Source organism: Tursiops truncatus, chromosome 3, assembly GCF_011762595.2.
Source record: "Tursiops truncatus isolate mTurTru1 chromosome 3, mTurTru1.mat.Y, whole genome shotgun sequence".
NCBI classification, from domain to species: Eukaryota; Metazoa; Chordata; class Mammalia; order Artiodactyla; family Delphinidae; genus Tursiops; species Tursiops truncatus.
Window position 1 is genome coordinate 153,752,934 of NC_047036.1, and position 12,579 is coordinate 153,765,512.

At 36.8% G+C, this 12,579-nt stretch overlaps 1 protein-coding gene across 2 annotated transcripts in view; it reads left to right on the top strand.

Annotated features, from left to right (window-relative positions):
- The window catches only part of RNF130 (ring finger protein 130), a 108,012-nt gene that overhangs the window by 21,583 nt on the left and 73,850 nt on the right, over nucleotides 1-12,579 (top strand). For both annotated transcript variants that reach the window (XM_073802888.1, XM_019937443.3), the window contains exon 2: nucleotides 7,734-7,928. In XM_073802888.1, coding sequence (XP_073658989.1) covers nucleotides 7,734-7,928 — 195 coding nt within the window. The remainder of the gene's footprint in view (nucleotides 1-7,733; nucleotides 7,929-12,579) is intronic.

Sequence of the window (12,579 nt, forward strand, 5' to 3'; positions counted from 1 at the left end):
CAGCCCTTTTAAGAGCCTTGTGTTATTAAGGAAGAAGATAGAGGCATTGATTAAATGTAAACTTTTTATCAGGTATGCATGTTAATTTTTTAAGGGTAACTTCTAAAAAATAGAACTTGAGTATGAAAAGAGGGTAATAAGAAAAGAGGGTAATAAAGAGGGTAATAAAGAAAATTTTTTTTATTCATTCAGAAGTGGGGGTGGGGGTAGTATAAAGAAGCTTAGGGATAATAAGAACAAAGTAAAGTAATAGAAACAGATACAAATATGTCATATAACTTAAACAAACTAAACCTGGCAGTTGAGACTCCTTTTGCAGTCTAGTGAAAAAGAAAACTGTGGACTTCTTCTCAGGATAGTGATCAGTACAAAAGTAAATAGGATTAAAGGAAACCAAGTATACTGAAACACAGTATCAACGTATTTAAAATATTTGTGACATAGTAATAGATGTGATTATTAACATATCAAGTAACAAGCTCTTGGTGTGGGTTTAATAACTTTAATTACCAGTATTTTGAGATAACAAAAATTAATGTAGTTGCTATTGGTTACAGAATTACAGATGAAGAAAATGCTAAATGTCAGTTAGCGTTTAGTGAAAGTAAAGACGATTTCCCTGGCCTCCTGGATTCTACCCATGTATCCTTGTCAAGAACCCTTGCTTTAAATGTTAGTCTTCATATACTACCAAATGTAAGGTAGATAGCTAGTGGGAAGCAGCCGCATAGCACAGGGAGATCAGCTCGGTGCTTTGTGACCGCCTGGAGGGGTGGGATAGGGAGGGTGGGAGGGAGGGAGACACAAGAGGGAAGAGATATGGGAACATATGTATATGTATAACTGATTCACTTTGTTATAAAGCAGAAACTAACACACCATTGTAAAGCAATTACACTCCAATAAAGATATTAAAAAAAAAATGTTTGTCTTCAAGTGAAGCTCTCCACTCCTGAATAGCTACCACTCCCCTCGAAGGAGGGAGGCAAAGAATTGGCATCACAGCTGCCTCCCTGTGTCAAAGGACTTTTCCAAGAAGCTTTCTTCTTATGATTTGATCTTCTTGGTGGGTTTGAGTTGCCAAGGATCCTGATGGATTAAGAGAGCCCCTCAGCAGGGATAAAGCCCCAGTCTTGACCTTTGCCACTTGACTCACATGAGAAGTGTGAGTGCTCCAAGTAACAAATTCCTGCTTAGATTGATTACAGATAAGGAGGACATTAATCCTGTGTCAGAACTGGAAACTCCAAGGTAGGGCAGCTTTCAGGGTTCAGAGATTCAGCACTCAGCAGTGTTACCAAGGATCTTGTCCCTTTCAGTGTCCCTTTGTCATCATAGCTTTAACTTTATCCTAAGATTGTTCCCCTCTTTATCACAAAATGACTGCGAGCAACAACTGGAGTCACATGTTTCCTATTCACAGCCTGTGGAAAACAGAGAAAAGGCCTCTCCTTCATATGTAATTTAACTTCTGTGTGCCTCATCTTAGATCGTCTGTCTACCTCCCTCCCCCCTAAAGCTTGCTCTCAAGTAGGTGTCACTTAAAGCATGACTGTGTAGAGGTGATGCCCAAATTAAATTAGGTTTCTGTTTCTGGTTTTGGTTTGGGGTGGGTTTTTTTGGCAACTGATAGAATCCATTTGAAACCTCAAGGTGATCCCATGGCCTTGCCTGGAAGTGGGACAAAGCTGCCAGGAAACAAATAAATTAGAAAGTGACTGTCCATACACCTGCCTACAGGTGCTCTCCTATGCCTCCTTCTGTGTGAACCAGTAAAGACATTCAAGAATGTCTGTTAGCTCATCAAAGCAAGACCATCTCTTCCCTGCATTTAATTATCTGTATTCCTCTCCTGATTCTTAGCATTCTGATTTAGTTGTATATATTGGAAACTATGGATTTATAGAAGTAAAATTTGAAAAATAGTTTCTCAGAAAAGGGCTGATTGGCATGAAATGTTAGTGAGCATCGTTATTCCAGTAAAAAAAAGTCTGCCATCAACGTAGAGAGAATTCTAGCTCTGGAGAGTCTTAGACCTATGTCCAAGTGGTTTGAGTGTTCATGTGGAGGGAATGGAGTCAGTCAAGAAGACTAGGAAGGAGGGCTGTGAAGGAAGAGGAGGAAGAGGAAAGCCAGGAAGATGAGAGCCCTGAAAGCCAAGAGAGAAGAGTGCTCAGCTGGGACAGATGTTACTGCGAGGTCAGTTTGGAAGAGGATTAGGCATGTCCTGGGATTTAGCAACACCGAGGTTATTGGTGCCTTTTAATTAGAGCACTTTTAGTGGAGTGGCTGGATGCAGAGATTAAAATGTGATGAGGAATGGGGTGGATACTGAGGAGATGAGAATCACAGGTACAGGCAGCTCTTGAGAACAGTGGCAGTAAAATGGAGTCTTTTGAGATATCTTTCCTTCTTCTCCTTTATTTTTAAGATGGAAGAGACAAGCAGGTTTAAATGAGAGGAAAAAGAAAAAGAGGGAATGATCATTAATACAAGGTTCCTGAGAAATCAAGAAGGGCTAGGGTCCAGATCACTTTTGCAGGCCATTATGATAACAGATCCTAACAGAAAAAAAATATAACAGAAGTATGGGGTAGGGGGATTTTAAAAAGTATATACAAGGTTAAGAGAAAAAATTGAAACTTGCAAATAAGTTAGCAGAAAGTTAAAACAAAAGGAAGAGTAAACATTTTCAACTAGACTAAACAACTGATAAAGATAAGTAATAAAAAGAAATAAGATGTTAGATTTCAGTGAAAGTGTAGAAATAGTAAGAAAGTAAATTTATCCATGGAAGTGTGAAGGGATGAAAGCTAGATACTTAAGTCCAGTAGCTGAATGTATAAAATTAAGAAAATTGGGTGAAAAACAAACTTGTGGTTACCAAAGGGGAAAGGGCAGGAGGGAGAAATTTGGGATTAACAGATACACACTACTATATATAAAATAAACAACAGGGACCTACTGTATAGCACAGGGAACTATATTCAGCATCATTTAATAACCTATAATGGAAAACAATCTGAAAAAGGATATATATATATATGTATACATATACACACATACATACACGTACACACACACACACATATATAAAACTGAATCACTTTGCTGTACACCTGAAACTAGTACAATATTGTAAATCAGTTATACTTCAATTAAAAAAAAAGTTGGGAACAAAAATAAAGAATTGTATTTTTTCCTTTGAATCATAAAATTAAAATTTAACAAACGGAAAATAAAGACAAGGTAGAAGTAAGAAATCTAAAGATTAAAGAGATTATAATTAATGTGAAAACAGAAAAGCAAATAATCAGAACATACTGATAATGGAAACATCTAAATTTAGGGTAACTAGTTAGGCTCATTTTTATTTTTACTTCTTTTGTAGGAAACAACTGATAGAACATTACCCCTGTCAGAACATTACCACATGAAACAGAGAGGTCTTTCGCACAGCTTTTTCTTTATATCAGGTCTTGCTTAATCTCCCTCTGTCATTCTTCTCTTGCTCCCGTCATCAGGTAAGTTAAGTGTCTGCTGTATGCCAGAGATACTGGCAGAGATGCTAGATCTCATGCTTTAGGAGAGACTTAGAATAAACAGCCAGTTACTAATAAAGTGTGATAAATGCTAAAATAAATGGAATCTCGGGGTACCATGGAAACATGAATAAAACACCCAACTCAGCCTTAGGAGACTGGGAAGGCGTTCCAGAGAAGATATTTTAGCACAATCCTGAGGCTTAGGAGGTGGTCAGCAAAGGAGTGGTGGGACTGGCATTTAAGGTGGAGGAAACAAGACACGCAGCCTCTGAGAGCAAGAGTCACATTGGGGTACCTGTGCTGCGTGCCTAAGGAATCCAGCAACCATGCATCAGTGCCCTAGCCCCACAAGGCTCTTGCAAGTTCTCAGGGCGCAGAAGGAAACATCACCCACACAACAATGTGGACATCACTACTTAGCAGATGGAGTGTTTGCATTTTTAAGAAATGGTGTGAAATTATTAAGTGAAATTAATCAAAGTGGAGAACTTCCGGCTGCTCTGGGGTAGGGAAGAGAGATTTTATTTATTTATTATCCACTCAGAGAGCCCTTTAAATATTCATATATTTAATATCAGCCTTTCAATATATCATCTTATTTGATTTTCACAAGAGTTTGAGAGAGGCTCTTAATCTTTGTTCTGTGTTCTTGTGCTAGTCACTTGTACACCCGCCTCCTTTCTGCTTGAGCAGTTTTCAAGTGTTTTAGCCTCCAACTTCCACTAAACCTTGAACCATTATGTTGCTCTTTTCCTTTCCTAAATTTCTAAGCACTCTCTGTGTTGGCACTTTAAACTACCTAGCTGATATTTAATTTCTGTGACAGGCATGCCTCCTCAATACATTTAGTGGTTCTTTAACACTTAAGACCAAGATGTTTGGTTCTATTGTATTTCTCTTTGGTATTTAGTACGATGCTGAGCATTTAAGTTAGTATTCGTTGAGGTGAGGATTCCATAACTGTTCCTGTCCAGAATTGTTTGGTTCTTGTCAAGGAATAAATAAAAGTCTCGTAACTATTTCTGGACTCAACAGGAAAGGCCATACAGAAAAAAACTGAAGTTTTTCAGTGATGTAAAATTTTTTTCCAGATTTACTGAGGTATAATTGACAAATAAAATTGTAAAATACTTTAATATTTTATATCACCTATAATTTCATATTTTCATTATGACTTTTAATGAAAAAAATTTACTGGTTCATAGATCTTTTATGCCATACTACCATGTCTTCACTTAATAAATTGCTTCAAGTATAAACAACTGGTATTAAATTTTGCAGTAGTGCTACTTAATCACAATCAGTCATCAGTCCTCTTGGGAATTTGTTTTAGAGCTGTTGACATTATTTTCATTGTTCAAGTTATTTTTTGATTACAGAAAAGAATAGATAGATAAAATAAACGTACCATGGTACTGATTATGAAAACCCCTTATTTTCTTTTTCTGAATAACTACTTCCTTGAACAAGAACTGGAATTTCTTATTATTGCATATTATATTCTTACTGATACAAATGTTTTCAAAGACCTTTTGTGAATGATGATTTGGATAAATTTGGGGGAGCAGGAACATTCTTTTGCTCATACAGTCTGTTGTTGGCATTTGTTTTGATAATGCAGTTGTTCATAGAATCTGTTCTTAGTGGGTGGGCATTCCTTAAGAGAATTTTAAAGTTTTCCTTCAGTGTATTTGATTTTGCTCTGTTGTTGCTCCCCTCGGTGTCTTTTCAGTGTTAGACATTGTGACAATTAGTGAACTGCTGTTCTTCTAAGTTGACAATGATACTGTCAGAGCATCAGGGAGAAAGAATGAAACAGAGTGGTAGTTATTAGGAGCAAAGGGTATGGAGTGGAGGTGTGCTGCCGGGCTGTGGGTAGACTTCACACACATTTGTGTAGAACATCCCCATGGCACCAAGCTGGATCACTAGGACAAGATAGGATGGCACCCAGAAAACTAAGGGAAGGGAAGTTAATTTTTTCAGCACTCAAGGGTAGAAGAATTATTATAGACTTTTTCACATACGTAACTCTGGTAAGGTAAGAATTGTATTTCAGTCTTTTTTTTTTTAATTGGAGTATAATTGATTGACAGTGTTGTGTTAGTTTCAGGTGTACAGCAAAGTGAATCTGTAATAGAAATACATGTATCCACTCTTTTTTAGATTCTTTTCCCATATAGGCCATTACAGAGTATTGAGTAGAGTTTTTTGTGCTGTACAGTAGGTCCTTATTAGTTATCTGTCTTATATACAGTAGTGTGTATGTGTCAGTCCCAAATTGGAAGATTGGGATTGACACATACAGTCTTTATAAATTAGTAGAAATAGAAGATCAGAAAATTGAACCTGTGACAGTGCTCGACTAAGAAATCGTTGATCTAGAATTTGGACCCCAGGTCTTGCTGCTTCCATAACTGTGTTGTTTTCTCTTTACTGCACTGTGAATGAGTAAGAAATCATAGGGAGGACAGGATAAGTCACAGGAAAAATAGTGAATGTTTCACAGAAGACAAGCATACAGATCTCTTCAGATATTCTTGAAAATTTTCCCAAGACAGTGAGGTTATCATAACACATTGGCTAAACGCTTATATTTTTAAACAGCATAATTATCTGTGAAACAGATATTACTGAAAGTAAAGTCTGTTTCAGGATTTCAAAGTTTCATGATGCCTTGACTGTGTCTTTCAATAGTTGACTACTAAAATCATGACATAAGCTTTTTTCTGTCTGTTTAATTTGACTGAGAAAGGACTAAAGTTTCAGAGTGCAGAAACTGTTTAAGGAAAAGGATGAGTCATAGTCGTCGACAATATCAACCATGGCGAATTGTGAAATCATTTATCTCCCACTTACTGTGTATTAGGAGACCCCTGGTAGCAAATATGCTCTCATTGCCATCCATCACCATGATAATAAGAGAATTTCTTTTGCTAAGCAATGTGCTTCTGGGGTGTAGAAAGCAAACATTTCCCCACTGGTGTTGTCTTTTTATACACTTTATTATTGATTAATATTTATTTAATATTTTCATTATTTATTTGCTTCTAGTGTTACCTTTTTGTGCTGTGTTCCTCTCCCTCCCTCCCTCTCAGCCCTCGAAGTACTGGTGACCGGCTCCAGGAAGGGCTTGGGCCCATTGTCCTCTGGCACTGCATACATACCTGCAGTCTTCAAAATAACATTTGTGACTTTTTTCCTCCTTCTGAACTGCCCTTCCCTTTTCATTTTAACCTGTTATAAATGCGAGGATGAGGAGTGGAAAGAGCAACCGGGACAGCTTTTTAAGATTTGCGAAGAGTGCCTGAGCTATGATTACCGTATTTGCAGGATCAGAAATTGATGAGCTTCAAGTACAAATTTAAATGTACTTGAAAAAACTGTCCCTCCAAATCTAGGACAATGACCATGTAATTTATTGTCCCAAGGGATAGTTTTGGTGTCTCTATGTATCTTGTTAGACAAGTGGATATAGTAAGTTAATATATGTATGCTAATGTGAAACTGTAGGGTAATATTTACCAGTAAATATAAATTAGAGGAATAACATCTTAATTCTAGTTTCATGTTATTTTAGCTAATTTAAACTTTCAAATACAGGCCTGAACTTTTCTAATTTCCTTTGACACTTACTGAGAAATTGGTTCAAGCATGCTTGAATTTCAACAAGACTGCTGGGTAACTGAACCAAAGTTTAGTTTGGCTTCCTCATTTACCCCAAGCAAAATCAGTCTCCTTGTGGTGATAGTGGGAGATGGGGATCAAGAGATGAGTAACTGCAGATGAATGAGCAAAAGTCAGGGTAGCTCAGTCACTTGGGTTTCTGGGGGGTTCTCTGTATTTGCGTTTTTTCCCTCCTCTCTTCACCAGCCTACGTTGGATATTATCAGTCTTTTATATTTTTGTCAATCTATAAAGTTAAACAGAATTTTTCACGGTTTTAATTTGCATTACAGGTAACATTTTAATGAAGCATCTCTCTCCCTGTGCAGATATAGATTCAGATTCATTGCATTGTCCTTTGTGGATGTATTTATAGCTCTGCTGGCAGTGAGCTGCTTGAAGTGCTGTAGAGCTGTATGGTATCCAGAGAATAGTTGAGCACTTTGATGAAGACTTGATTGATTTTATTTACTTGAGGAAAAAATTAATGTCTGTTTTCTTTTTCTTTTCTCATCTGTTTAGTTGCTGATCATCTGGGCTGTGATCCTCAAACACGGTTCTTTGTCCCTCCTAACATCAAACAGTGGATTGCCTTGCTGCAGAGGGGAAATTGCACCTTTAAAGAGAAAATATCACGGGCTGCTTTCCACAATGCAGTTGCTGTAGTCATCTACAATAATAAATCCAAAGAGGAGCCAGTCACCATGACTCATCCAGGTAAACAAAAAAAGGAAACTGTAGACTTTGTTTTTCTTCTGAGAAATGATTGCTTTATAGGTAGGAATTCTACCTCTTGCTCAAACCATATCATTTCCAACATAATTCAATGATTATATTTATTTTTGGTATTGCCATTTCTTTGTTGAGATGCATGTCTTTTTTTCCTTTAGTTGAACTTTTTTCTTAAATAATGACCATAAAAGCCTGTAAAACTTGCACTTATTAAGTAACTGGCTGTGACTGAATCCTTAGTCATTTTACATTTTACTTGATAACTTTGAAAAATAATATATTAGATTTAGAATCATTCATCCAAGTTATGTCATGGATTCTTAAGGATTACCTGTTTGAGAAGGATGCTTTTTATCTTATCAGGATAAATGTTGAAACTGACTTAGTAAGTATTATAATTACAGTAGTAATATTTCTTCATTTCTTGTGGAAGCATTTAGGATATTTCTAATGTACCTGTTTTAATAACAATAGTTGCAGTTTATTGAGCACTGCTGTGTATATGGCAGGCACTATATGGCTATGAGCTTTTTTGGGTTTTAATAGAATTTATTTTTTAGAGCAATTTTATGTTCCCAGCAAAACCTGGGCTTTTTTCAGACTGGGTTTTTTCATTTAGTAATATGCATTTAGGTTTCCTCCGTGTCTTTTCATGACTTAATAGCTCATTTCTTTTGAGTGCTGAATAATATTCCATTGTCTGGATATACCACAGTTTATCGAGTCACCTACTGAAGGACATCTTGGTTGCTACCAGGTTTTGGCAATTATGAATAAAGCCACTATAAACATTTGTGTGCAGGTTTTTATGTGGTCATAAGTTTCCAGCTCCCCTGGATAAATACCAAGGAGCATGATTGCTGAGTTGTATGGTAAGAGGATGTTTAGTTTTGTAACGAACAGTCAAACTGTCTTCCAGAGTGGCTGTACCATTTTGTATTCCCACCAGCAGTGAATGAGAGTTCCTGTTGCTCCACATCCTCACCAGCATTTAGTGTTATCAGTTTTTGTATCTTGGCCGTTGTAATAGGTTGTTTTAATTTATGTTTCTCTGATGACATATGATGTAGAGGAGCCCCCTTCTTATATATTTTCATAGCCAATCCTCACCATAACCATGTATGGTACAGGTACTCTCCCACTTACAGACCAGGAGACTGAAGCAGGCAAGGGCCAGCAGAAGAGAGGCTTAGACAAAGGTTTTTTGATGGTCTTTCAGTTCACCAGTTCACTCTCTTAAAATTGAAACCTAGATAAACTTTCATTCTGCATTCATAAAAATTTTAAAGATTAATGACTTATTTAAAGAATTAACTTTTTTTTTTTTTTTTGGCTACGTTGGGTCTTCGTTGCTGCGTGCGGGCTTTCTCTAGTTGCAGCGAGCGGGGGCTGCTCCTTATTGCGGTTTGCGGGCTTCTCATTGTGGTGGCTTCTCTTGTTGTGGAGCACGGGCTCTAGGCGCACGAGCTTCAGTAGCTGTGGTTCACAGGCTCTAGAGCACAGGCTCAGTTGTAGCACATGGGCTTAGTTGCTCCACGGCATGTGGGATCTTCCCGGACCAGGGCTCGAACCCGTGTCCCCTGCAGGAGGATTCTTAACCACTGTGCCACCCAGGAAGCCCAAGAATTAACATTTTAATCATGTAGTTAATATTCACATAATCGATTTCAGACAGTTATCTTGCAAAGATCTCACCCTAATTGAGGGTCATTGATACTTTTGTGTGTATCTTGATAGGATAATGCAGACAGATTTAAATTTTATTGCTCTGACTTGTTTTCTTCCCTTCAAATTAAGAACTAAAAATTTTTTTTTGTAATTGCAAAAGTAACACATGCTCATTGTAGAAAAATTGAAACTAAAGAAAAGTTATAAAGAATAAAATAGAAAGAACGTGTGATTTTCACTATCCAGAGATCACTTTTCATTTCTTCAGGGAAACCAAAAGGAAATTAAGGGTCAGTCTGATTTTGCAGGACATCGTGTGTGGGAACACTGAATTCAAGACTGGTTTTTCAAACTTTCAGTTACCAGGGGTAAGGTGGGGGGATAAATTGGAAGATTGGGATTGACATATACACACTACTATATATAAAATAGATAACTAATAAGGACTTACTGTGTGGCACAGGGAACTCTACTTAATACTCTGTAATGGCCTATATGGGAAAAGAATCTAAAAAAGAGTGGATATATGTATATGTATAACTGATTCACTTTGCTGTACACCTGAAACTAACACAACATTGTAAATCCACTATACTCCAATAAAAGTTTTTTTAAAAAAAGACTGGTTTTTCTGCTTAGGTCTCAGAGCAGGTGACAGTTTGCTCTCCTCAGCTGCCTTAGAGGTAAGAAAAACTTTGAAATTTTGGACCTTATCGATTTCTTCTTACTGAAAACATGAAAGATGAATAGGGAGAAATTCAGCTGAGCAGATTGTGTTTTTCTTCCTCTGTGATGTTATTTTACATACACAGAACCACAGAGAAGTAGCGAGAATGAGAGTCTTTTAAGTATAAGAAGATCTGGGGATTATTAGAGAGGGAATTGAATTTTTTTTAATGATTTTTGTTTAAAAAAGGAGGGAATTCTCTATAAATTAACATGGATTTCCCATCTGTGTTCCTTGAAATGTTAGTGTATCCAGATATGTTCCATAGATGACCCATGGAGAAAAAAGGTAAATGATAAAATAAGTTTTGGAAAATGCTTGAAAAGTATTCCACTATTATCCTAATAAACATAATGAGGTCTCTGAGAAGTCTTAAAGACTTGTTTTAATTGATGAACCTATGGTTTCCTAAATTTATTTGACCATGTAACTTTTATCACATTTTAGTATACAACAACAAAAATAAGGAAATTTAGGGATAGAGTTTGAGGATATATTCTTAGGAAATGGAACTTTTGTAAGGCAAATGGAATGTAAGAGCAATAGGAAATGGCTTTATGTTGTAATTAGATACACAGAAAATTAGAAAGAATAATATGAGACGGTGACTTGATAACAATACTTTGGAGAGAAATTTAGCACCATCTGATACGTTAAAGAACTCACACATTGTGATCCAGTAATTTCACATCTAGATACGTGCTCTGGAATACTCTTCAAAGTTTGATGTGCGTGTGGATCCCCTGGAAATTTTGTTAAAATACAGATTCTGATTCAGTAGGTCTGGGGTATAGCCTGAGATTCTGTATTTTTAATAAGTTTCCAGGTGAGGCTAATGCCACTGGCCCACAGATCTTGCTTTGAGAAATAGGTAAAGACAAGAAAACTAGGTTTTAGTCTCAGATTTTTCACTGACCTCCTCTGTGATGTAGGCCACGTTGCCTACTGTGTGGGAAGACCTTTTTCGTCTCTAAATCTATTTCTCTGGAAGGCCATGAATCCCTATTATGTAGGATGACAACATAGAAAATCTTTATGCTCTGAGAACCACTTGTTTTCCTGGCTCATTAATGTGTCACTGCTTCTCTCTCCCTCCATAGAGCCCCTTCTTTTCCTGTTTCTACATGAGGTTCAAGGACCCTTCCATCAGAGTCACTAGATTCCCCCAGTGACCTATAACTCCACATCTCAAGGGGTAGACCCAAAGATCCATGCTTTAGTCCTCCCTTGCTCTCATGTCAATTCTATCCACCCTTCATTTAAGAAAAGAAACCTTTGTGCTATGCGTTGTGACATGAACTAATACGAAATGGTAAGAGTTGAAAAAAGACCGCTGGTCACACCCTCAGTGAGTTTACTATCCAAGGCCCCTGCAGTCTTCACGGTGTCTTTTTGTACCTCTTGACAGTACTGTCCTTTTGCTTTTATGTTGTCATCATTTGCATACTAGACTGGCAGTAGAGAGAAGACTGCGGGTTTCTTTAAGTTAAAGTTTGTGTCTTATCTTTCTATTCTCTGCAGTGGGCAGCAGAATACCTTGAACAAAATAAGTATGTGCTACATTGAAATGATTTCATGAAGACATTTAGCTTTGTTAAGGTTTCTTTCCATTTAAGGATATATTTTATAACTAATTTTTAAATTTCACATTGTTAAGTATAGGTATTTCATTTTCTTGCCTTGTTGATGATGTTTCAGGAGCTTGTTCATGTTTGTTCTAATGAATGCCCTTCATCTGGTGACTGAAGGACATCTTTTCTGGCGTAGTGTCCATGACATCACTGACAGGAAAGACCGCTCAATCTGTGGTTTTATTTGTTACCTCTAGTTGGCAGAATAAGTTCTTTGTAGTGAACAGATATGTGGCAGTGTAAAGGGGGAAGTTATGGGCTCTTGGATAGTTTAAAATAATGCACATTAAAATAATACACATTTGTCTGAAAGTTAAGGATTTATTTTCCTGGTTTTTAAAAATTGATATAGACTTTACTGTTTAACAGTCATAAATTGTGTCAGATCATTGTCAAATTGGAGATCTCTTTTATAGTTTTATTTGTATGTCTGTAAGAATCTGTGGACATTTTTTTCATTGTTAATGGGAAGATGAAGTAATTTAGATAAACATGTAACCAAATAATAATGTTGCTTTTCTATCTTTATGTCAGTTAGCAGTATCAAATGCTGCTTAGTGTTTCTTTGGCTGGTTGAATAGAATTAGTTAAATAGCTCTTCACCTTTTTC